Raw genomic sequence first — 26,800 nt, forward strand, 5'->3', positions numbered from 1 at the left:
TTTCCGCTCTTTTTGATCGCGATTCGGGTTGGATAAGGAAGCGTGTAAGCGAGGTAATCTCGTGGTAAATGGCAGATTTCCTTCTTGGAAAGGATGAGACGAAGTTAAGAAAAAAAGGAAGTAAAAAATAAAAAATAAAAAGAAAGTTGGCTAGTATAGGGAAGAAGAAGAAGAAAAAGAAGAAGGAGAAGAAGATCCTTCCTATTTCTCGCATTTCTTTGCGGTCGTTTAATCTTCTTTCGTTGAAAGATCTGATTAAAAGATTTGAAGTAGATATATAAAGCGCCTAAATGTATACATACATATATACATACACATATATATATTTATATGTACACACACACACACACACAAACAAACAAACACATACACAGAAAATGAATCCGAAGTTTTCCGAACATTTTTTAACGATTTCGTTTGCAATACTCGACCAAAGATCGTAAGCTCGGTTCTTCAGTCGAATGCTGATAAAAGAGCCAATTTGTCTCGAAGTTATCGTCCCGGCTGAGAAAATGAGACCAGACGAGACGAGACGAGACGAGACGAGACGAGAAGAGACTGAAACCGAGAAAGAAAGATGATCGATGTACCTTCCTTTCAACGACCATTAGTAATCTTAGTTGAAAATTCTTCAATACGGTTCAACGAAGCACGTCGAGTTCTCTAAACTTGTCTTTTTCATCTTCGAATCGGCTTACATGCATCGGCACTTTGACGATCGATTCATCAATGATTGATTATGTGAAATCGTTTAAGATCTTTTCTATTTTTTTTTTCTCTAATTTTCATATATTTAGTTAATATCCCGTTATTTTATGAGAAGTTTACTTAACGATGATGTTACATTGGTATTTCGAGAAATTCATTAAAAATGACAAGTGCGATTACTATTCCTATGATTGATATTATTGTTGTTGTTGTTGTTGTTATTATTATTATTATCATTATTATTATTATTAAAATTATTGTTATAATAGAATGAAGAATCAGCGGATTAAGATGTTTCGAAAGACGTCTACTACTCGTCTGCAAGAAATATTTACCCTCTAACTACGTTTCCCGGTATCCGAGAGTAGTGTTATTAAACGGCTGCTATTTGCATTACGTTTCTCCGCCTTCGACGATGAGAATTTCAATTTTACGCGAAGATCAAGAGAAAGAGGATGAGAGAAAGAGAGAGGGAGAAAGAGAGAGAGGAAGAGAGAGATAGAGATGGTACGATCGTCTAGCAATATACATAAAGAGGACTTTAATTCACTCGAAAGCACCTTCGAGATATTTATTTCCCGTCTAACGATGTTCCTGCTCTCGTTGAAATCGATAATTACCTTTTCACAATCATTTACTTCTCAATCGTACATTTTTATAATTTTCTGAACTCGAAATATACGAAACAAGTTTTAATTATGATTATAAGATTGTGTAATTAAATTCATGCAAGAACGTTTAATACTCAAGAGAGAGAGAGAGAGAGAGAGAGAGAGAGAGAGAGAGAGAGAGAGAGAGAGAGAGAGAGAGAGAAAGAGAAAGAGAGAAAACATGTATCGAAATGTAAAGACGATGAGTAGAAATGGAATAGATTGAAAACAAGGAAAAGAGGAAACTAAAAAAAAAGGAGAAGATAAAATCGGAAGGGGAATAAACTCCAGGGGTTCAATCAGATAAAGTGCAGAAGCAGTATTGCATCCATAATCCTCTAGTCGTCGCGTCGATGTCTGGAACGCGTTTTCATCGTCGTCGGCCGAATGGAAAAGAATGCCACATTTCTTTTTTTCATATCGGAATTTCGATATTTCTATCCTCATGACATATTTCAGTAGTAGAGTAACCGAATAACGATCGGATATGTATCAATTTCTTTCGAAATATTTGGATCCATTAAGAAAGCGACTTTAATTCTGTCTGTAAGAATCGCTCGTTTTCTACTCTGGTTTTTTCTTTTTTTCTTTTGTTTTTTTTTCTTTTTTTATCAATAATTTTAGATCGAACGAAAATGAGACAATTTTCTTTTGTATTTTTTCTTTTCTTTTTTTTTTTAATTTATAACTTTTTTATTACTAATATTTTGACATTAATCGACGGCCTGAAAGTAGGCAACACTTCATACGAAGACGATAATATACGCAACATTTTGCCTATTTTAGGGGCATACCAATAATTTTAATAGAAATTATAAAGATAACTCACATGAATCAATCTTATCGTGCAAGTATCGAATAATGCATACATTCAGGGGTAAGAAAATTTTCCCGCGTATACGTGTGTGTGTTTTTACACACGACAAAGATCAAAGGAAAGTATGAAACGATGTAAACAAACGAGATCGAAGATGGCCATTCACTTGCAAACACAGGTCGTAGAAATAGTCGTGTAGGATAAGTCTGGCACGATGGTTTGACAAAGAGTAATGGATATAACGTGCCGACAACGGACCGTTCATCTTTGGAAAACGTTGAATAAATGTTTGGCCAAGAAGATGAATCCGAGAACAGCGGGAGTGGTTGTAGACGCGTTTGAATTCTTTCTCATTGCCAATTTACACTTAACCGGTTGTTTGAAGATGAGAAAAGAGAAGAGACATTTGTACCTTAGGATACAACTTGAAAAAGAGATAGACAGACGGACAGACAGAGAGAGAGAGAGAGAGAGAGAGAGAGAGAGAAAGAGAGAGAGAAGAGAGAAGAATTGGAGCAAAGAAAAAGCGATAGAATCGATATGTACTTAAAAAGTAGACTCGAGATAAAAATTCTAGATAAAATTCGAAATATTCCAAGTCCCTTTTCCACTCTCCCTTACAAATTTATTCCGTTAAACCGTTTCTACGGATACACTATTGGACCTTGGCGATTTTGAAAGGAAACGCTTATATACATACATATATATCGAAGACATACTTCAACATGGATAGAACTATTCACCCTCTCTTTTGACATTTTGCCAAAGGTAGTAGATATGTACGATATTCTCAAAATGCTTGCGGTCGGTTCTTGCGAAGTATGCTTATGTTCGTTACAAAGAATGGGAAAAGGGGGATAAGGAGAAAAAAAAGAAAAAGAAAAAAAAAGGAAGAGGAAAAGAGATACTAGTAAGCCAGAAAAAATAAGAGGATGGTAGAAAAAAGAAGTGATAAATCCCAAGGAAAGTGGAAGAAGAACCGAAAGAGAGAGAGAGAGGGAGGGAGGGAGAGAGAAAGAGAGAAAGAGAAAAAGAGAGAGAGAGAGAGAGAGAGAAATGGTGGTAGAGAAACATGAGAGGAAAAGAAATGCTCATAAAAGGCAAAAAGAGAAAGAAAGAGAGAGAGAGAGATGAGTAAGAAATAGAAAGATGAGAAGGGAATAGGATGAGGAAAGGCAAGATGGCGTCGAGTAGATGTGTCGGACCGAGTTATGAAACAAAAGGGTGGTGGTGCAACCGAGAACCTCTGCCACGTTACGTTCTTCCAAGGCGAAAGAGAAACTAAGTATAAGAAAAAGAAAGAGAGAGAAAGAGAGAGAGAGAGAGTGGCAAGAATAGTCGGAGAGGATCGAGGTAAAGGGTGAGGGCAAGCGTCTTCGAGGTGGTGGTACTCGTAGTTGGAATCTTAGGGCGCATTTCCATTTCAAATGCGCCGATACGATGAGAAGAGAGAAGAGTGAAGAGAGAAGAACAAGAGAGCTCCCTAGTGTTACCTATTCTCCCCACTACTTTATTCTCTCTATCTCTATCTCTATCTTTACCTCTCTCTGTCTCTCTCTTTCTCTTTCTCTGTATCTCCATTTCTCTCTTTCCAAAAGGCTTTCGCTTCGCTTGCATTCCCAACTACGATGCAATGCGATGCGGTGCAATTCCTACGACGTTCTCAGTCTTTCCTCTTTTCACTACGTTTCCTCTTTAGTTTCTCTCTCTCTCTCTCTCTCTTCTTTCTCTTCTTTCTCTTTCTTTCTCTTCGTCCGTCTCTTCGTCTCTTTTTTCTTTCTTGTCTTTCAGTCTCTTCTTACTCTTTCTATTACAGTCGTTGGGAACGAAACGCGATGCAATTTTCCGTAATGAAATGTTTCGCCTTTTCGGTCGACCGACTCAGACGACTTCTCAGACTGTATGGATGAACGGACATCTCGAGATGCTCCCTTCGTGAACGATTCGATGATTAGGAAACTGGATTTACAGAACGATGCTAATTTTATGTACTAGATCATCCCTACCTTTTTCACTTTCGTCTCTTTTTTTTTTTCTTTTTGTTTTTCTTCTTCAGTTTCTTTTTTTTTTTTCTTATCTCGTCTTACAAAATATCAACAAAATAGTTCAACGAAATTTTTATACTTGTAATATCGTGTACGTGTACAGATACGATACTCGTAAATGTATCTTCCATAAAGAACATATAGAGTAGCGAGCAAAATTTCAATTCAAACAACATACGACTTAAACAACACAGTTTCAATATATCTGTAGATTTTCTATATCTTTCAATATCTATCGTTTATTGCAGAAAAAAAAAGTTGTAGAAAAAGAAAAGCGATATTTTATTTCATTCTTTGCCATTCCGAGCGATCCCTAATCCTTTCAAAATTTTCTCCTTGCTCGTGGTATAGTAAACCAACGCCCTTTACCATCATAAAACAAAAAAGAAAAAGAAATCGAAACAATTAATCGGATCTTAAGAAATTTATTCCAAACGTACGTAAGAAACGTACTGCTCATTACTCTGTATGAAAAATATGTAGGAAAATAAAATGAAAACCCTGGATTTCAGATTCGACGTATCTCTTCTGTAATCCTCAATTATAACCATCAGTCAGAAAACACAAGGAGCATCATCGCGTGTTCTAATCTCTCGTTTAGCAGAGATCGGCTTTTATCCGGTGAATCGAGTCCAACTCCTCTTTCCCTCCTTCATCCCTTCCCTTCCCTTCTCTTCGGTTCTCTTCTCATCGGTTGGATGTTAAAATCCCACGTTAATTAGTTCGAGACGGTCGAGCTGGCTGAAAACTGTTTGTCTTACCCTTCTTGCTCGGTGATGCGGGAAGTAGACCGGCTAGCCAGCGGCGATAACTCGCACGATTGTTGTTTCAACCAGCTCCTCCTACTCGAAAGCGGTATTTCTCTTCGTTCTGAAGCTCTGGGATGGGATGGTTAAAAAGAGAGAGAAGGAGAGAGAGAGAGTAAGCGAGCGAGCGAGCGAGCGAACGAGCAAGTGAGTGAGTGAGTGAACGAGCGAGTGAGCGAGTGAGTGAGTGAGCGAATGAGTGAGAGAGAGATAGGGTGAATCTAACGGGTGGGTGAGGTTCGAGCCGCAGTCGGTTAGCACCGAGGGAGATGCCGGCACTTCTGCCGAGATCGCGTCGTGGGCACAGATGCGGAAAACTATCCCCATCTCCTCCTGGAAACTCAACTTTGCGCGTCCGGCACTCGAGCTTCGACCGTTTTCTCTTCTCCACCCTCCACCCTCTTCTTCTTCTTTCTTTCTATATATATGTGTGTATGTGTGTATATATATATATATATGTATGTATGTATATATATATCTTTCTCTTTCTCTTTCTCATAGAAAAACATTTTCAGAAAATATCTATACCTTCATCCCTTCTTCGTATACAAGAGATAAACCAATTTGGAACATCGTGTTAGACGACGAATCAATTATTAGATCAAACTGTCCTTACTAATTATTCCGATGTAGACTTATATATATATATATATGTATGTATGTATGTATGTAGATATGTAGATACTTGTTACTGAACGTGATTGAAGCGTGAGATTATGAAACTGAATCAAACTGAACTGAAAATCGGTGAAACTGAAATCGGTGTTGTTTCACTTTAGAGCGATCGTGATATTTGAACTTCCTGATTTATTTCTTAGTTATGTTTGAATTTTCTTTGGAACGCTGTTCGTTCGCTAAATATGATTTTTATTATCTTCTTTTTCTTTTTCTTTTCTTTTCTTTTTTTTTCGTTTTTATTTACATTAATTTGTTCACAGCTCCGTGTCTCTCTTATTTTTAATACTTTTCTATCTTCGTTTTCCTTTCATTGTTTCTGCGTGGGAGGAATCAATTTGGGACATTGGGTTAGTTACGAATTAATTATTATATCAAACTGTCCTTGCTAATTATTCCAATATGTGTGTGTGTGTGTGTGTGTGTGTGTATGTATATATATACATATAGTTACTATATAGTTATTATCTATTCCATGATTGAAATATGGGATTATGAAATTGAATGATGTCTGGTCAGTTTCAGTCTCGATTCGTTACCCGTTGTATATACATTTTTTGAGTGATCTATATCGATCGCTCTTGAATTTTATCAAATGAGATCTTTTGAAGTGAAATTTCTAACACGATATGGAAACACGATCCAATTTTATTTCGAATACTATTATTTGTCTTTTCTTTACATTGAGCAACAGCTTATTCAGATATTCGTTGAATATACATATGCCTTATACATATACCTATACATATGCATAGCTATTCAGATACTTCCTACAGAGAGCACGCTTTTTCAAAAGGTAATTCATCTAAACCAACATTCATTCTTGTTTTCTACACAATTTTTCAAGTACATACATATATACATATAAATACACATATACACGCATATATATATATATATATATATATCTACTTATTTGTGGTTTGAAACATCGTTGAAAAGTCAATTTATTAGTCGTTATAAACTTTCAACGCCGTTTATGATACTCCTCTTTTTTTTTTCATTTTTCTTTTTTACTTTCTCTCTCTCTTTTTTTCTCTCTCTGTTTCTCTCTTTTTCTCTCAACCCTCGTTCGTTTACATTTAAATATAACGTCTTCGACTATCGCCACTCGCTAATGGTATGTTGATTTTACGAAGAAACAAACTTGCAATTTATTCATTAATTAAACTTCTCGACAGCCATTTAGTATTTACGTGCTGCTCGACCCATCCACCTTTCATTAGTTTCATTCGATGCTCTTTCTCTTTCTATTCCACTTCTACTTTCTACCCCTTTCTCTCTCGCCGTTACTGCTTTTTTCCCCTTTTTTTCCCTTTTTTTTTTTTTTTTTTTCTTTATCGAGTGGTAAACTGGCTGGTACTTTCACGTTCGATCCTATATACTCTTTTTTTCTTCTTCATCCGATTGCAAATCTATTTATTTATCTCTTTTTTCCTCTCTCTCTCTCTCTCTCTCTCTCTCTCTCTCTCTCTCTTTCTCTCTCTCTCTTTTTTATTTCATTATTTAATCTACGTTCAATCGATATCATGGAAAGATCGATCATAAATTGGATTAAAAATCTTGTGATCTGTTTAAAGCATTAAGACGACAACGATAACGACAACGATAACGTTAATAATATTGTAGGACTATAATTAATTAATTTCTATGTTGATACGAGATCTATGAGACAGTTGCTTTCGAGATTAATTAGTAATCCTCTTAAGCACGTCACTAAAACGTACTTCCTACGATTTGCCTTTTACTTATTAATAATACACGTATAAAACTTGCGTAATATAATGATTATATATATTATATATATATATATATATATATATATATATATAAAATGCTATTATGATGGTACGTTGAAAATACATTCGGACAATGAAGAAAATTCATTTCAAATCGTTTTCAGTCTGATTAAAAAGATTAAATCGGATACTGTTTTTCATTAAAAAACATTAAATATATGGAATGAGATTTTGTAAATTGTATTCGTTTCTATATACGCGCGTATGTACATCTAGATGCGTGTGACACGTGTCTGTCATAAATTCGATATATGAAAAAAAAAAAAAAAGTGAAAAAACAGCCGATAAAAAATTCTGGTTAATTTTGATTTCTTTTAAAACGAATTTTTATATTACTTTGAATGTTTTTTTATTCCTCTTTTTCTTTTTCTTTTTTTTTCTTTTTTTTTTTCTTCCTTTCCCCCATCAACCTCGGGTTACTTTAATCATATCGCAATTTATTTCCTCTATATGAATTAAAGATACCAAGCAGTCTTTTTCTGTCTGTCTGTCTCTTTCTCTTTCGCTTTATATATATATATATATATATATTTGGAAATTTTTTCAGCCTCGATGAAATGGTTTTTCTCGTGAAAATTAGTACGCTACGAAACGAGTAGTTACGAGTGTCGGATTCATTTCACTTTACATATATAATCGACGGGATATGAAATCTTTTTTATTCTTTTATTTTATTTTATTTTTTTTTTGTTTCATTTCATTTTCTCTCTCTCTCTCTCTCTCTCTCTCTCTCTCTTTTTTCCTTCTCTCTTTTACTATTTCTTTTTTCTTTTTGCCGTTTTCTCCCATACTCGCGAACGAACGATCGAACGGACGAAAAAATAATTCGATAAAGGAACGTTCAATTTTTTTTGTTCGATGATTCGTCGACGTGTAATAGTTAGAAACAGAGATATCTCGAAACGTTCCGTTCCCTTTTTTATCATCGTCGCCGTAAGCTTAGATAGATAAGGTCTAACAAGGTAAGGAAGGAAAATCTTGGGATAGCTTGGAATTCTTCCTTTTAAAGTCACCAAACTAGATTTCCCCTTATCTCGATGTACCAAACAAGTTGATCCTCAATTTAGCTTGAATTCGATTAGATCGAACGTAAGTTCCTAAGACAGAATTCAAAAGCCACCGGATCCCGATAGTCGTAGTTAAAATCTATCGAATAGAAAAGGGTTGCACGATTTAAGGGTGGTAAGGGGCTTGTTCCGTGGTATAGGATATAGATGAGGGCTGATGTAGGGGGTGCTACGAGACCAAGTCAAACGGAATGGACGATTTCGTATCAAGGAGAGCGAATACTGTTTCAGCTCGGAAGCGGCCAATATTGAAACACCCTGAGTAAACAGAGTTTGTTTTCGATTTCGCCATTCGACGATGAAAGCAACGAGTTGGTAGGGTGAAACCGAAATAAAAAAAAGAAATAGAAAAAGAGAAAAGAAACAAGAAATGTTTGAAATTTAAAAAAAAAAAAAAAGGAAGGATATTTTTATTAAATGTTTATATTTCATTCAATCTATGCAAAGTAAACTGAGCATAATAATAATAAAAATAAAAAAAAGGAAGATAATAATAGTAATAATTCACGAATATTTATAAAGTGATAGTATTTCTCTGTGACGACTGAACGAAGAAAAAATTATTATAATACTATTAATCTAAGAATTAAATTTGTACGAACTCGCAGTACATAAATGAACATACTTCATATAAAAAAGAGAGAGAGAGAGAGAGAGAGAGAGAGAGAGATAAGTCGTAAAAAAAAATTAAGCAATAACAAAAAGGAAATAATTCGAAGATAAGAGAAACAAAGAAAAAGAGAGAGGAAAAAGAAAAAAAAATGATGTAAATCGTATAAATGAAAAAGAGGTAAATGTCGAGTCCTCTTCCGTGGTCCCGAGAGTATGGGAGTTCCCTCAGGAAAGGAGAAAGGATAAACGGATGTCCTGTTTCAGGACGGACGTCGATGGCACTGCAACGTTACGCTGACTGTCCCCGAGCATTCAACGGGACTTTGTCCTTTTTATAGCTTTCGTATCTTCTCGAGACCTCTCTTCTTTCTCCTCCTGCTCCTCCTCCTCCACCTCATCCTCCTTTATTCTTCCTCGTGCTTTCACCACATTTTAAAGTCTCCTTGCGCAATTTTTCGGTCAGCCAAGTCACGTACGTCATCGTGGCTGGCCAGTACCGTTTCGTCTTTTATGACTCACCTTGGGACACTGAGTGGTAAGAAGAATTTATTATCGGCCTTATAACGGTATAGGACGTTGTCCTTTCTTATTTGAAAACTAACACTTGTAAAGAATACTTAAGTTATTTCTTTTTTTCTTTCTTCTTCTTCTTCTTTTTTTTTCTTTCTTTCTTTCGTTCGTTTTTTCTTCTTCTTTCTGTAGTTTCTTTTTTGAACTTTTTTTTCCTTCTTCTTTTTTCTTTATTTTTTATCTTTTCTTTTTTTTTTCAAAATCAGATGGTAAAATACATTACCAAGTTACCAACAACGATACGATCCTAAAATATCACGGATCTCGAGGATCGTTTAACTGTTCTCGATCGTTAAACGATCCACGATGAAACTCTAGAAAAACTCGATGTAAAACTTTGCCGTAGCGGCCAGCCAGAACGGATTCTAAAGCCAACCCTCTCGTTCCACTCTCGACTTTACCGGAGAAACTTTTAATCGATATGCATTTCAAATTATTTGTTCCATCAGAAAGAAAAACAAGAGATGAGAGAGAGAGAGAGAGAGAGAGAGAGAGAGAGAGAGAGAGAGAGAGAGAAAGGGAAAAAAACAAGGGTATCGTGTTCACAAAAAACGATTATAAAAGTCGAAAAGAGAGATAGATTTTTTCATTCTTTTTGTTTTTAGTATTTTCAAGAGAAACGATAACAATGACTCGTGATATTTCGCAATTTTAAAAATGCTTCGTGCGAGATCATAAACACAGTTTGTTTACCCTTCTCTCATCCCATAAACAAACTTGAAATAAAGTAGTAGCAGTGCTATTATAGTATGGTGTACGTAGTTATGAAAAGAAATGGAGATGGATGGACGACACTCGTCAAATCGTTTGGATTTGGATCATAAAATATTGTTGAGTGTTTATTAAGCGTTAACGAACACGAGGATACGTTACATTGACAAGTGTTTATTCAGCATTAAACTGACACGTGTTACAAATGGGAAGCTAATGTTTAACTGTACGTTAACCTAATTCCATTGTACATAGAAAGTTAGCGTCAACTGTCTGATCTAACACAATATTATGAGTTCTCAATTGAAAGAACGAAAAGATTAGAAGACATTAATCTTCTTATCTTTTTATAATCTTTTCTATAATTTCTTTTATCATTGTGCAGAAAAAAAGAGAAGACGAAGACAAGACTTCAAATTGAAGTAAAACTGTAAATATAAAATTTGTTATAAATTTTATACAAAATTGAGCAATATCTTATTCTATAAAATAATCTTATAAAAAATATATATATAAATATTAATACGGTACTCTATCTCTCTCTCTTTCTATATATATATATATATATATATATATATATATATATATATATATATGTATATAATACTCAAAGATTATCTACCATCCCATCCATAAATGCCAGACCAATCGAAAATTTTGAAACGACCCCAAATCGATCTCTACTAAAAATTAAAAAAGAAAAAATAAAAAAAAAAAAAAAGAAAAAGAACGACAACAATAACAACAAAAGAGAAATAAAGAAAATACTAATAGAAAATATCAACAGAGCTTGCTATTGTTTGAGACGAATCCTAGACTGGCATAGATATTCGCTATTGGTGTTTACGCTACGCGTTAAACCCCTCGCACCGAGCATTAACTCGATCCCGCACCGAAGCCGCACATCGAGGGGTCTAAAGCCCCGTAAGCATTACACTCACCAACCCCTTCTCCCGACAAACTTGTACAGGGGATGGACGTACACGTGTACACGTACAACCTCGGCTCTTGGCTCGTCGCGGAAAATCGTCTACACGCTAGAGCTCGCCGCAACGATTTATCTGCTGGCTCTGACGTACGTGTAATTGCCTCTTTCGATGGGGCCGAGATTATGTGAGATTGAGTCGATTGGAAATCGCGTCGATCCGACAAAAACGAATCATTGTTGTCGCGTTAAATTTCTCATGCTTTACGATTTATCTTTCTTTTTTTCTTTTTTTTTCTTTTTTTTTTTTTTTTTAATATTTTTTGTTTGTCGTTTTTTCTTTTTCTTATTTCTTTTTTCTTCTCAAATCGTTAGATTGTATTACCTTAACGATAATGGTGTAATAATAATGATGATTATATTTATATGTATATGTTTAATATTATTAAGTTAAAAAAATAAGATTTAATATTTCCAAATTTCATATTTTATACATTGTAAGTGTATTATTAAATTTAAAGATAAATTAGATTAAATTAAAAAAAAAAGAATATATATATATTACTTATGGAAAATAACATTTTCAATTTAATTTAATTTACTTTAATTTAACTTTATAAAAGAAAGAGAAAAAAAGAATTATACATATATCAGTTATGAAATGTATAATTCTGAATTTTATTCACTTTGTATTTAATTTAACTTTAAAAATAGAAAAAAGAAAAACAATACGAAAATTCCTCGATCTTAATTTAAACAAATATTCTTTTTCCGTAACGCGTTATAAAGGGAGAACTTGGCACATATCCCAATGTTCTTGTTTGAGCTGCATGTGCACCTTTATTCATTGTAGTTCTGGTGGTCCCCCAAAATTTGCCATACCATACGTTTCGTGATTATGACTTTAACAGAACTTAATTTTATCGAAATAAAACGTACGCTATGCATAAAAGACAAAAAAGTACGAATTTGATTTAATTTTGTCAAGGAAAAAAATTAAATATTAAATATTTAATATTATATATTCGCTCATGCTATCTATGTGGTCTTATAAAAAAAAAAAAAAAAAATAACAAAATATTTATTACGACACGTTTATTACACGTTTTGTCTCACTTTCAGAAAGAGATTACAAAAACCTAAACCAGGGAGCATGTCTCGAGTTATCTACAACACTCTAACTCAACCGCTTATTCTCACTTACATACTAAATGTAACATACCTAACGTTTTGCTCTACATATCTATCGTTTTTCTATGATTCACTATCATGACTATTAATTATTGCATAATATAACCAAGACAAAAAGTACTAGTAAGTACGTATTAATATATTGTATATACTCATAATAAAAACATACCGAGTATTTTATCATTTTCGCGTAAAATACGTTTGCTCTGGTTTGTAAAGTTGGAAAATTTTTTTATAACGTTACAAATATTATTATTATTAACGTCCGTTATAAAGTTATAGAAATGTTTAAAAAAAAATTAAACAAATGTAAAATAATTGAAAGTAATAATTATTATGTTGTATTAAGGGAACGAGTATAAATGAGAGAACATGTCATATTCACTGAAAAATAATTTCAAAACTTCAGAACTGTCAAAGTCATTTTGTTCATAACATTTGTCCGTGACAACTTAAATTTGTTTATCTGACGATCGGACGTACAAGTAAAATTAAATTATTTGATATCAAACAGTTGAATCGTTAGTTTGACAATTGCACGATTATTTTCCAAGTTTAATATTACATATAACTTTCACGAAAATTCTAAAAATTCTCCATATTTCCTCGTTTAAACCTTCAACTTTAAAACGAAACGTTTTTCATTGAAATCGGTCAAGAATTATGTCTGAATATATTTCTAGCGTAAACCATTATAAAAGCTGGGTTAATGAACAGCCTTATTAGCAAAAATTTAATTAGATATATATGTATATATCATTCTTATGTTTAATTATTATTATTATTATTATTAATTATTTTTATTATATAAAATTACAACCTTCAAAATTGTTATTACATTATTATTAATAACTTCATAAATAATTTTATTATATAATAATGAATAACTTATATTGTATAAAAATAATCTTTATTTATTTTACATTACATTACAACAAGCAAGTATATTGAAAAGGAAGTTGCCTTTCTGATTTTGATTTTTCCAAAAATATCGAACCGATTTGACATTCGTTCGGGACTTGTTTGATAACCTTAAATCAAAATTCTCCCCGTATCGAGAAGGACCATTCTAATCTTACGGAAAATCCTATAGGATTGTCCTATAGGATAAGGGATAGTACATACATACCAAGGGTGTGGGCAAACTCAACGAGGTATATCTATACATCTATATACCTACATATATATATATATATATATATATATATATATTCATACATACATACATATTTACGAGATGCAGGTACACTAGGGAAGCTATGAACGCGATACGTTGACTGAAGCTTAGCTATGGCAAAGGATTACGATATCGTTGAACTGAGATATGTTCTGTACAACGTTACTTCTCTCTCTCTCTCTCTCTCTCTCTCTCTCTCTCTCTTTTCTGCTTGGTCCATACCCTCCTGTGGTTTCACCACCTGTCATAACTATACTTTCACGTATTCTCATTCCATTGACAAGAAAGTGTAAGAGAGAGAGAGAGAGAGAGAATTTCTACGTTTCCTCTCGAATTGTTCGAATTTAGACAGACACCCTACTCAAGACACTCGGAAAGGAGAATCATGAGTAGATACTGTTAAGTTAACCGTCAAACCATCTACACACCACTACATCGACACCAAACTCTCTATATAGGATTTCTAAGCTACCTTGTAAAATCTTCTTCCCACTCGTGTTTTCATGCTTTCTACTAAATTCTCTCTTTCTCTTTCTCTTTCTCCCTCTGTCTTTTTCTCTGTTTCTATATCTACATCTTTCTATCTATTTATTCTTTTTTTTCAACGACATGGAAAAAGTCGATTTTACGAGAGAGACCTTTTTCAAACACATTCGTTTCGTTGAATAATCTCGACGAATTTTTCTACGCCACGTTAATTAAATGATTCTCTAGAAATCTTTTCTTTTTTCTTTTTCTTTCTTTTTTTTTCTTTTTCTTTTTTTTTTTATGAATACAAAGAAAATTAGGTCGGTCTAATTATTTCATTAGTGTATTATCGTATCACTTTTCCAAGTACTTTTTTATAATTTTATATACATTGTATTTATACAGGTCGATGATACAATTTAAAAATAGGGAAAGGAAAAAGAGAAAAGAATATTATTGTAATAGATATTATATACATACGTCGATCGGCTTAGTCCGCTCTCTGATAAATTAATTTTACGGTCTTTTTTATGAGATTACATCTTAGTTTACCAAGAGAAAGCGGACAGACACGTCAGAGATAATTAGAAGTCGTATGATACTTTTAGACGCATATATTCGTATGGGGCTTCTCGTGTCAAGGGATCGAGTATGTCCATCGTGAAACCCCATACAGAACGAAGAAGCCCTCGTGAATTATCTGTCAACCATCAGGGGTCAGAAGATATGTTTGCGAGAGAGAGAGAGAGAGAAACAGCTTTTCCACAAAAGTTACATCATCCTATATTTTAGTCCCTTACAACTTTAGTGTTATTACATCTATATCCGAATTTCTTAATTTTATGAAATACTTGAAAGAAGAATTCATTATTTGTTCTATGTTCAGAAATATTTGTATCTTAAGTATACTTCGAGTATTTTAATATTTGGATAATAAAAAGATTCTCTTTAAAAGTTATTAAAAATATAATTAAAATTATCTGTATTTTATTATTATATATACGTAATATATAACATATAATATATAATAATTAAATATAAATACAATATATATATATATACATATATTATATTATATTAAATATAAATATTATATATATATATTATTATCTTGTTTATTAATTCTAGAAAAGAAAAGAAAAGAATTTCTTTTTCAACGATTAATAAATAAACAAGAAAACAATTCGAACAAATAATATGTCTCTTCTAATTTCTCGATTATATAGTATTATTATCTTAAAACAGAGGATCGACTTCGTTTTAAAAAAACAGAGACAGAGACAGAGACAGAGAAAGAGACAAAAAGAAAGTTTCAGAGAAAGAACATAGAAAGAACTTTGCCATTTTCGATTCGATACTCTCATCGTGAAGAAACCACGAGAAAGATTCGGTTCTTGGAAGATCGTAACGAGTAAATGATTCGAGACGAAGGTTCACAATATAAGGTTTCTATGTTCTTTATCTCTCTTTCTCTGACAATGTTTGTATCGTTGGTCGATCGAAAAAGGATGAGAGTAGACTTTTCGCAATGGTAAGAGGGATCAGACAGGAAGGAAACGAGAGAAAGAGAGGAAAAAGTAGAGAGAAAGTTTGATAATGGCGTCGAAGAAAAGTTTTCCTCGGATTTGTGCACGTGTTTCGCGAAAATCGCGGGACTTTTCTTCTCGGAGCTTCACGATCGAGCGCTTCCGTTTGTTTTTTGTCGCCACGACAGAAGCTCGCGGGAGCTTTGAGTGGAAAGTCGCTTGAAAAGCGCTTGCGACCGCTGTAATGTCTATCACTATCTACCTATCTATCTATATATATATATATATATATATATATATATATATATCTTTCTCTCTTCTACGATCTAACATTTCCCGTCTCGTTCCAACCTAGATTAAAGTATCGTACTAACCCGGCCGCGTTTGAATAATTCAGAACGAAAGTTTTCCCCGTGTTACGAAAGCTTCTTCCCACCATTACTCCCTTCCACAACGTGTTTGTGAAATTTTCGATTCCTCTATACGTTACAGCTAACCTAACGTGAACTCATCGTGAGCTCACTTATTTCATATACTCTTTTTTCTTCTTGTCTCCTTTTTTCTTTTTTGTTTTGTTTTTGTTTTCAGGATTCGCACTGATGAGGATCGTCGAGGTTTACAAGGAGATCCATGAGCAAGAGATGAACATTGTAAGTAATTTCTTTTTTTTTCCCTTTATCATACATTTTCTTATTCTTCTAAGCTTTTTCGATAATGGAAGTAAGATCGATATTGAGGGATAGGAAGAGAAAAAAAGGAGGAGGAGGAGGAGGAGAAGGGGAGGAGGGAGAGTAAGGGGTGGAAAGACGGAAAAAAAAGAAGGAGGGAGAAAAAGAAGAATCCATTAGGAGCTTTTCTGAGTGAGAAAAACTGTAGTAATATTTGTCATATGGGAAAGATAAAAAAAAGAAATAATATATTCGATAAGAGAACGTACAGTAAGAGATCTTTCTTATCGATGTAAGAGGAGACAAATCGTTTCTGTTTTTGCTTAGGTGAGTCTTTTCTTTCCAACGATACGATTTCAAATTCGTAATTCATATTTATGCACTTTCTGAATTATCGAATCTGAAGATCGGTTTATCTTCTTCCTCTCGAGCCAACGAGATGAAACCAAACGAGACGATTGGATTTTACAGAAAAGAAAATAAAGAAAGAAAATAATGTAAAGAAGACGAAGGAGAGAAACAAGAAAAAGAAGAAGAAGAAGAAGAAGAAGAAGAAAAGATAGGAATGGAGAAAGATCGAGCGTTTGAATTATTTAACTAGACCATCTTGGTCGGACGCAATTAAAACTACAAAGATTTATGTGAATCGTGCGAGAGAACGAGATACCGAAGAAGAAAGAGAGTAAAGGAGGAGGAGGGTTGAGAAAAGGGGAGAGAGTTCCACGAGAGGGGAGATGAATTGTGAAAGAAGGAAAAAAGAAGCTCGGTTGGAATATTAATCGAAAAGTTAAAAGAGGTTCCGCGTTCCGACATATATATATATATATACATATATACATATGTATGTATATATAATATATATACGTAAATATGTGTATGTATGTATATATACAAAACGATAACATACAAAAATGTATATATCTCAAAAACGATGAATTTTTCAAACTATATTTACAAAAACTTTTTCATTCATTATAATGTGTTCTATATATAAATATTGAATTAATTTTTTTTTTTTTAACACCCTGTACGTTCTTTCTTTTTTTATTTATACATACAAATATACATACATACATGCACACATATGTACATATAATATATATATATATATGTATGTATGTATATGTATATATACGTCTCCTCGGCTCATCTCCGGTCGCACAGTCCACGGAAAACTCTTTGATCCTCCCCGTTTATAGATCTCACCCTCGAGGACAACGCAACGCGTTACACACGATCCGTTTGAAGCTTGAATTCCATTCGGATTCGAGCTAACGAAACACGATTTTTCCACAGTTGCAAGGAATTCCGAATGAGTATCGTTACGAGGAATCATATTTCTCTTTTCTACTCTCTGTCCTCTCACGCACCCCGATACCCATCACCTTCACCCTGTTCTCCCTTTCACTTCTTTCTCTCTCTCTCTCTTTCTCTCTTTTCTTCATTCTCTCTTTTATACACATATGTACATCACATTTTCAAATACTTAAATTCTCGACGTACTCGTAACATTTCAAAGTACCGAACGATTGATTTATTATATCCATAATTACATTCTCTTCCTTCAGAAGAAAATAAATAAATCTATGCCGATTATTATCTTTCCTTGATCTCAATTTTTCTTGAATGATAAAGTAAGAGAGAAAGAGAGAGAGATAGGGGAAGAGAAAGATAGATAGAAAGAAAGAAAGAAAGAAAGAAAGAAAAATTCCTCGTCGTAAAAGAACTTACTTACAAAATTCTTTGGCACGATCCACCCTCTTATCGTCTAGTTCGAGTTTATAACTCCCTCTCTCTTTCTCTCTGTTTCGTGACTTGGAAGAAAGGTAAAAGAAGGATAGTAGTGGTTGTATTCGTGATGGTGGTGATTGTGGTGGTAGTGATGGCGTGAGGAGAGGGGTGCTATGGGGGGTAAAAACGCCACGCTTCATTGCGATAACAACGCCGGTGTTATAGCACGACATTACGAAACTCCGAGTATGACATTGGCTCTAAGCTTATACTTTGTAGGGGAATGAAACGAGCGCGTGTACAGAACGAACGGCCACCATCGTCATCGTCGTCGTTGTGTCGTCGTTTTCATCGTTGTATTCATCCTAGTCGTAGTCGTCGTAGTCGTCGTAATCGTCGAAGTAATAGTTGAAAGAAGGATAGAAAATGTTGTTCGGTAGCGCAAGGAACTCTTTCCTTTTGCGATATACGTCGTTTTTCACTCGTTCAAATCGCATCTAGGACTGTTATTTGTTACGTGAGTCTAACCACCGACTTCCTTTACTACCAGTCGTAAGCGTTACTCCCGCGAGAAAACGGTTATTATTATCGAGAAACCTCGATTTGAATTTCCGAACGTGCACGTTGGAATTTTACGAACGATCGGTCTGAAATCCGTAAATGCAGTTGCGGTTACATAACTTCTCTCTCCCTCTCTCTCTCTCTCTCTCTTTCTCTCTCTCTTTTACTCTCTCTTTCTGTTTGTGTGTGTGTGTTTCTGTCTTTGTCTCTATTTCTCTATTCCTCTTCATCTATCTCTATAACAGTGGTTTCTCTCTATTTTAAATTACTCTGGAATGGCATGTTCTCGTTACGAATTTCACTCGAGTAACGCGATGCCGAGCATTTCCGAACATTTCCGCGGTTATTTGTCCGAATCGATATTATTATATTTATTCTAGATGTAACCCTCGAGAATTTATTACCCCGTTTAATATTAATTATAAATCACTTAATTATATTATTTGATACTCTTCTAATTTTTGCGTTAAGTATTAATAAATATACATATATATATATATATGTTTATAGCGCCTGTATTTATGCAACACTTCGTGTGTATATATATATATATATGTACGTATACAACGCCTGTACATATGCAACATTTTGTGCGTCGTCGATAACGTCGCTACCTACCGCCATTTATCAGTAAGTTACTTTCAAACCTCGTACGATATGCAATAATTATGTACGAAGTTGTTTCTTACCTATCATACAACCAAGTACAAGTTTCTTGCTGATAAATGGAGCTGACTAAGTCAGAAACTAAATAATTATCGACGTTATGTCTCAAGTATCAATATCTATTTTCAAAGGAATAATGTAATAAGAAATAATTTCTAAACGATCAATCGATTATTAGATTACGATCGAACATCCACGTAACTCGTTGTATACGATCAACGTGTCAAATCCGTTCAAATTTTTGTTTCGATATTTTCTTCTCTCGAAACTTCATATATTCGATGGTGAAAAAGGTATGATAAATCTTTCAACTAGACACGGACGCTTCGGTACCACGTGCATTTCTCTGAACGTAGTTATACTATGCGAAACTCGGAATTGCATTGTCTCCAGTATTCTCAATTTCAGTCCTCCCATTTTTCTGTCTTACTATCTAGGGCTTAGATATAATCCAAAAGGTCGTCCGTTAGAATTCATAGAGAATCCTTTCTTTACGATAACCTCGTGGTACGATTCCATTTTTTTTTTCTACCTTATATTCAACGTCGTCTCGTAAAAAAAAAAAAAAAAAAGAAAGAAAGAAAGAAAGAAAAAAAGACAGAAAAATCCTATTTCCAATCACCGGCATAGATAAAAATTCGAATAAAATTGGGATTAGAATGGGCAAAAGAGAATCGAGGAGATTGGGATAAATTATTCATGAAAATATTTGAATAAATAATTTTGATTCTCAACGAGAGCATAATCAAAAAGAGAAATGGACAAAAATGAAAAAAAAGAAAAGGAAAGAAGGAAGGAAAGAAAGAAAGAAAGAAAGAAAGAGAAAAATAAAGAAACATATAGAATTAAAGGATATGAATCATATGCGTCGATCAAATAATGCCCATTAAAATTTTTTCATAAGATTTCTTTCGAAAGGTTTTAGTAGATCGAATCAGATTAATCTTCTCGAGATCTTTATAAAAAGAAAAAACAATTCGTGCCTTAGGAAGACGTAAAAAATTTGTCAATCTGTTCTTTAAAGTAACATGCGTAATATTATACGAACTATCTTCTCTGTAACTCTCTTCCTCTTTGTAAATTCGAGTCTATCGCTTAAAAGAGCCTACGAACCTTTGAAGGCAAACTTTTCGATACATTGAGCCTAGATGGTAGTACGGATACTTATTAAACGGATTGTTTTCAACCTTTTCGTCGGAGCAAGTTCTACGCATACATAAACTCTCGTTTCTTCGCATACGTTCGGAAAATTTCCCAACGTATTTTCGTAGATACCTATGCTTCTTCGTTAGCTATCCCTTATTTGCATTTTAATGAATATTCATGAACGATGAATTATCCATCAAAGTCAAAGTTCTTTCCCACGAAACGACAAAGATCTATTTCGAATTTTTGCGAACCACCGTAATTCCGATTGCCGACATGTTTTTATCTGATTATCAGATTTAAACAAACATTATTTTTGTACGTTTCTACAAAGAAAGAAGAAGAAGAAGAAGAAAAAGAAAAAGAAAATTGGCTCCCATCCAGACTGAACTATTCGACGAGAGGGAAAACGATCGTAAAATAAGAACGAAAGGAGAAACAAAAAGAAAAAAAAAAGTGGAGTAGAGGTTAACGCTTATTCGGCAAAATGTGTAGATCCGTCATTAATTTATGGACGCATTCGTTTTGTCGATGGTTATTCTCTCTATCTCTCTCTCTCTGTTTTTTTTTTTGCACAGAGCATGCAACGAAAAAGATAACCAAACCGAACGTCAGATTCGTTCGTTATCGTTCGTTATCGTTCGTTATCGTTCGTGACTTATGGCATGAGAATGGCGAGTGAAGAATAAAAATGAAAAATAGAGAGAGAAAGAGAGAGAGAAAAAGAGAGAGAAAACACTATGCTTGAAAAACGTTCGAATAATAAAAGATACTCTTAATCAGCTGTATAGATCTCTCGTAGTCCATGTTTTAGTCCTTTTATGGCATTGAATTCATCGACAAATAATATCAGCGTGAAAGAGCGTGAACGATAAAAGAGTGAAAGAAAAGAAAGAAAGAGAGGAAGAAGGGGTTGTTATGTACAAAGCAGGAAGGGCACCCTCGTACCAACCAAGCAACGTATTGAAGACTTTTACGGTAGTATGGCCCACCTCTTTTTCATTGTGTTTGCTCCATTCGAGTATTTTCTAATCTACCACTATGTACGTAAAGGTATCTGGAAAAAGGGAGCGTGAGCTCTCGGTCTCTCATATTTTTCGATTGGCCCTTTGAACGAGACGCCCTTGTCTAGAAAAGGGTTCGAAAGCTAAAGCTCCCGTCAGTTCTATGGATTTGATTCGCACATTGGATTCTTCCTTTTCTCTCGAATCAAACGGCTTCTACTGTCTTTTCCCGTCTTCTCCTTATTCTTCTTCGTTCCTTTAAACGTTCTTTCTAAAAAGACACTTACTTTCTCTCGCGTTTACTTTTTCTCATTTCTTTTCTCGTTCCCTTCTTTCCTTTTTTTTATATTTCTCTCTTTCTCTTTCTCTTCTTGCGATCGAATAACTTTAAGATATTTTCTTGTTTTTTTTTTTTTGTTGTTGTCTACAAATATCGAAGATGTTCTTTTTTTTTATTTTGTTTCTTCTTATTTTTTTACTTTAAACAATTCCACGTAACAGGAACTAAAAAGGTACTCTCTGTGTATGTGGGTATATGTATATATATATATATGTGTGTGTGTAAGAAAAAAAGGAAAGAGAAAGAAAAAAAACAAAAATGTTTGTGATTGACGTTAAGTCATCGCGAGGATGGTCCATTTGGAAAAATTAAATAACAAACGTGTGCCACCATCGTACATCGTCAGCTCTCGTAATGGAATTGCAGTCATCTTGCTTTCAAAATATCGACGTGTCATACCGCGGAGTTTTAAAAAAAAATCGTGAGAGAGAAAGAGAGAGAGAGAGAGAGAGAATGGAGTGAGAAAGGGGTGAGTTGGATGAGAATTCAACGGTGTATTTCATCCTTTAACCGGCTGTCCACTACGGCTTGTGTTCTCTCTCTCCCTCTCCCTCTCTCTCTCTCTCTTTCTCTCTCTCTCTCTTTCTATCTCTCTCTGTCTATCTCTCTCGCTTTGCGAGCTGACAGCGCATCGCGGTAACCACATATCGAGTTTCGGAGTTTTTCGATTGTCCTTTTTTCCGCTGCGATTCGCGTTACTTCTCTTCCACTCTCTCCAAGTTTGTATGAGTACATTAGATATGTACATATACATACATACATACATACATACATACATGCATGCATACGTGTACAGAATGTCGAAATAAGATTTTTTTTCATAAACGTTGTTGTCAACGTTATTCCATCGTGTAAAAGTAAAGAAGAACAAAAGCAAAAGTAAATATTGTACGAAAATCAACAAGAAGTTAACATAAACTTTAACATCATCTTCAAAAATCGTTCGTTTCTATAAAATCGTGATAAAAGATAAATCATAAATTTCACACACAGATACAAGATGAAAGGTCAAGAATTATTAAAAAAAAATTAACAAATTCCGATCATAAAAAAATTAGATCGTTCGATAATTTATTTTATGATTGTTCCAACTAAACATTATTAACTTAAAAATTTCATGTAACATTTATATTTTAACGAATAATATATATACATATATATTCTGTCAGCATTTATAAAGAAGAAGAAACATCCAACACCCTATATACACGTTGATATACGTATATGTATATTTTTTGCATAGCATGCACATAAAACGTGTGTCTTATCTCAAAAATACGTATGTACATAAGTACTTTTTCCAGACGCGTTCCCTCGAGAGATCCTATCGTCATACTTCTCTCTCTCTCTCTCTCTCTTTCTCTCTTTCTCTTTGTGTGTCTCTCCCTATCTCTTTCTCTCTCTTTCTATCTCCCTTTGTTTCTCTCAATGTCTTTCTTTATCTTATTTTGGCATCTTCTCTTCGAGTAGGTAGCACTCGAGATCGACGAGTTACGGATCGACCTATTTTATTCGAAATTCACCCTTTACTCTCTCCTCTTCAACCCCTTCTACCACCACCACCACCCTACCATTTACTTCTTTCACAAGAAACATCTTCCAGCCAGTGACCTTGAGTATTGGGGACGGGCCAATTTGGCTCTCTTCCATATTCCAAGTGTCTCTCTCTCTCTCTCTCTCTTCCTCTTCCTCTTCCTCTTTCTTCCTATCTCTCTCTTTCTCTCTCTCTCTCTCTCTCTCTCTCTCTCTCTCTTTCTTTTTTTTTCTCTTTCTTTCCATTTTGAACATCCTAGCCAAAAGAATGATGCAGAAAGACCGTTTTTTGCACGAAAGATTTTCAGATGTATGAAAAAAAAAACGTTATAACGCCGTCAACATCGATGCTTTTCGAATATTACCCTACGAAATTGAATTATGTCTAAGTAGTAGGGAATCGACGTCGTTTATCTTGTTAAGAGATGGGAGTTAGTAGGTGTCAGGTAGAGATAGAGAGAGAGAAAGAGAGGGAGGGAGAGAGAGATAGGTTAGTCGATATCACAGCTAATTTATAAGAGATAAAAACAACTTGAACGATTTTGAAAGATTCAAACTCTCGATCAACTTCCAATTGTTCGCATCGATATTGCACGATTCATTCGATTTCTCGAACTTTTATCTCTCTCTCTCTCTCTCTTTCTCTCTCTCTCTCTCTCTCTTTCTCTCTCTCTCTCTCTCTCTATATATATATATATATATATATATATATTCATTTATTTATTTATTTTTATTTTTTCCAATTTTTTACTGTAAAAATGGATAAAAAAAGCAAGTGTCTCTTCATTTCTTTTTCTCCGTATGTATGTATGTATGTGTGTGTATATATATATTTTATTACGTTCAGTCGAAAAATATTATGACGAAGTCGAAAAGAAAAAGAGAGAGAGAGTCGAGTCGTTTCGTTTCGTTTGATTTTCGAATCCTTTGTGATCGAATCAGCACGTAACTCAGCTCAAAGGTTTGAAAAATTCTTTAGGTAGAATGAGATAGAGTGTCTAAGTAAAAAGGACAGAGAAAGAGAGAAAGAGAGAGAGAGAGAGAGAGAAATAAAGAAATAAAGAAATTTTGATTGAAACAAAGGAAAAAAAAATCTTGATCCTTTGAAACAGTACAATTCTTTATTTTATTTTTTTATTTCTCTGTTTTTTTTTTCTTTTCTCTCTTTTTTTTTTATTTTCATAAAAAGACGAAAAGAGGAAAGATGCAAGAGCAAACGTACATATGTTTCACAAAGGTCAACGTTCGACATCGAAGGTATGTTCGATTTAGATTTGGCTTCCCTTTGATCGATCGCACAAAAGAAGAGAAGAAGCAAAAGTTTGAATTGGACCATTGAAAGCTTGCGCGTGGCTACTCACCTTGATTTCGGAATTCGATTTACAGAAAATTCAGGAAAATGAGGAGGAAGAGAGGGAAACAGAAAAAGAGAAAGAAAAAAAAACGATATTTGGAAGCAAAATTTGTCGAACTTTGAAGTACGAAGACAGATGAGAACGTGCTTGATATTTGGAAGGGTGGAAGAGGGGTAGGATAGGTGAACTTGATCTTATCAAAATTTTATCCTAGAGTAAAAGGATGATGGAAAATAAAAGAATGAATTTTCTTTCTGGATTCATACGATTCTTTTTTTTTTTCTCTTTAATAAAATTCTATTGATGAGATTAAAAGTGGAACATGAACGTTTCGATAAAAGCGTAATATTAATATTATTTTGTTTGATTGTTATTATCATCATTATTAGATAATAGTAATGGTGGTAATATTACTATTATGATTAATTCAATATCCGTTAATAAAACTGTATTATTTCTTTTGATTCCAAATTTTTCTTTTTTCTTATTTTTACGATTCTATCAGGAAAATATTAAAAGTGAAAAGAACGTTTCAATATAGATATATTATTATTACTGACTTAATGTTAATAATCCAAAAGCTAAAATTATTTATGATTGCTTTAAACAAATAATTAATGATTCAAAAATATGTATGTAAAATAATTGTTTCTTCTTTGACAAAGAAGATCGTAATATTTGGAAATATTCTACAAGCACGACGATAATTCGCAGTATGTTTTTACCCAGGCGCAACGATAACTATGCCGGTGGTTTTATGATTTAGCTGCCTTATGCGGCTACGTTTCACGGTTGCTTATGAGACTTGGGTAGATTGTATCTACCTATACACATGTATACATTTTCGTATATATGTATACGTACATATGTGAAAGATATACCGTGGTTTTCTCACGCCTAGCGAACGTTTATCAAATTGTATTATGCAACGAGCTTGGTTTTCTCGTTTAAAACATTAACGAACGTAGAAGAGCTTTCTTTAATTAATAAAACAAAGAAAAGAGAAAGAGAGAGAGAGAGAGAAGAAAGAATGAAAGAAAGAGAGCAAATTGAACATTATCAATAAAATCCAAAGTTTTCCAATCAAAGAATAAAAGATAATTCGATAATTCATTTCGTTCATTAATTTACTTCGTCAGTTGATTCGAACGAGTTCGCTGAGAGCGTCTAATAAAAAGAAAAGAAAAGAAAAGAAAAGAGGAAAAGGAAATTAGGTATCGTTCGGTAAGAGAGAAAGAAGAAAGAAAAGGAACAAAATAAAAGAAAAGAAAGAAAGAAAGAAAGAAAGAAAGAAAGAAAGAAGCGTTTTAAGAAAGAAAAGTTCGAAGGGTGAAGCTTGATAAAAATTTAAGCTCGTAACGAAGGGAAAAGATGTTCTTGTAAAAGAAGAATCGTCCACACGTCGAGCTCACAAACACCTCTGTCAAACACTGGATAGCAAAGAAAAAGAAAGAAAAAAAAAAAAAGAAAGAAAGAAAGAAAAAGAAAGAAAAATAAGCTGTTCAAAGTCGAGATAGTAGCACCCACCAATGTTCTCTCTTTTGTCATTTTTCTCAAACTGAGACTACTATGAGTTGACTTCAGAAATAGGTCAGAATTAGAAAGACGAGAAAAACATCCAGTTTAGTCTGCTGCCCTAACTTTAACTTTTACAAGGAGAGTGACTTTTTCTTACACTATCTACAAACGTAAAAGTGTCTCATTACCTAAGCTTTCGCTTGGGGTCCTCGTCACGTCGTCTCTTTATCTCTCTTTTTCTTTCTCTCTTTCTCTCTCTCTCTCTCTCTCTTTCTCTCTATCTATCTATCTATCTCTGTTTCTCTCTTTTCGTCTTTCTCTTTCTTTCTCACTGTATGCATTAAAGTTCTTCCACTTTTGAAAGCCCACTTAACACGCCTTCTCTTTTCTTGACTGTTTCAGCTGAAGGCGTTCTACGTTGATTTCTTGGTACCCTTAGAAACGAACTTGGAGAAAGACACGAAGGTTGTTCAGGTTAGTATATAGACGTTACATATATACGTACGTACATGCATACATACATACATACAT

At 33.9% G+C, this 26,800-nt stretch overlaps 1 protein-coding gene across 7 annotated transcripts in view; it reads left to right on the forward strand.

Annotated features, from left to right (window-relative positions):
• The window catches only part of LOC122632415 (GATA zinc finger domain-containing protein 14-like), a 144,977-nt gene that overhangs the window by 107,722 nt on the left and 10,455 nt on the right, over window positions 1-26,800 (forward strand). For 6 of the 7 annotated variants that reach the window (XM_043819203.1, XM_043819169.1, XM_043819186.1 and 3 more), the window contains 2 exons: window positions 16,336-16,397; window positions 26,672-26,743. In XM_043819203.1, coding sequence (XP_043675138.1) covers window positions 16,336-16,397; window positions 26,672-26,743 — 134 coding nt within the window. The remainder of the gene's footprint in view (window positions 1-16,335; window positions 16,398-26,671; window positions 26,744-26,800) is intronic. The other variant, XM_043819212.1, reaches the window with a different exon arrangement.

The sequence above is a fragment of the Vespula pensylvanica genome, chromosome 1 (assembly GCF_014466175.1).
Source record: "Vespula pensylvanica isolate Volc-1 chromosome 1, ASM1446617v1, whole genome shotgun sequence".
Classification (NCBI taxonomy): Eukaryota; Metazoa; Arthropoda; class Insecta; order Hymenoptera; family Vespidae; genus Vespula; species Vespula pensylvanica.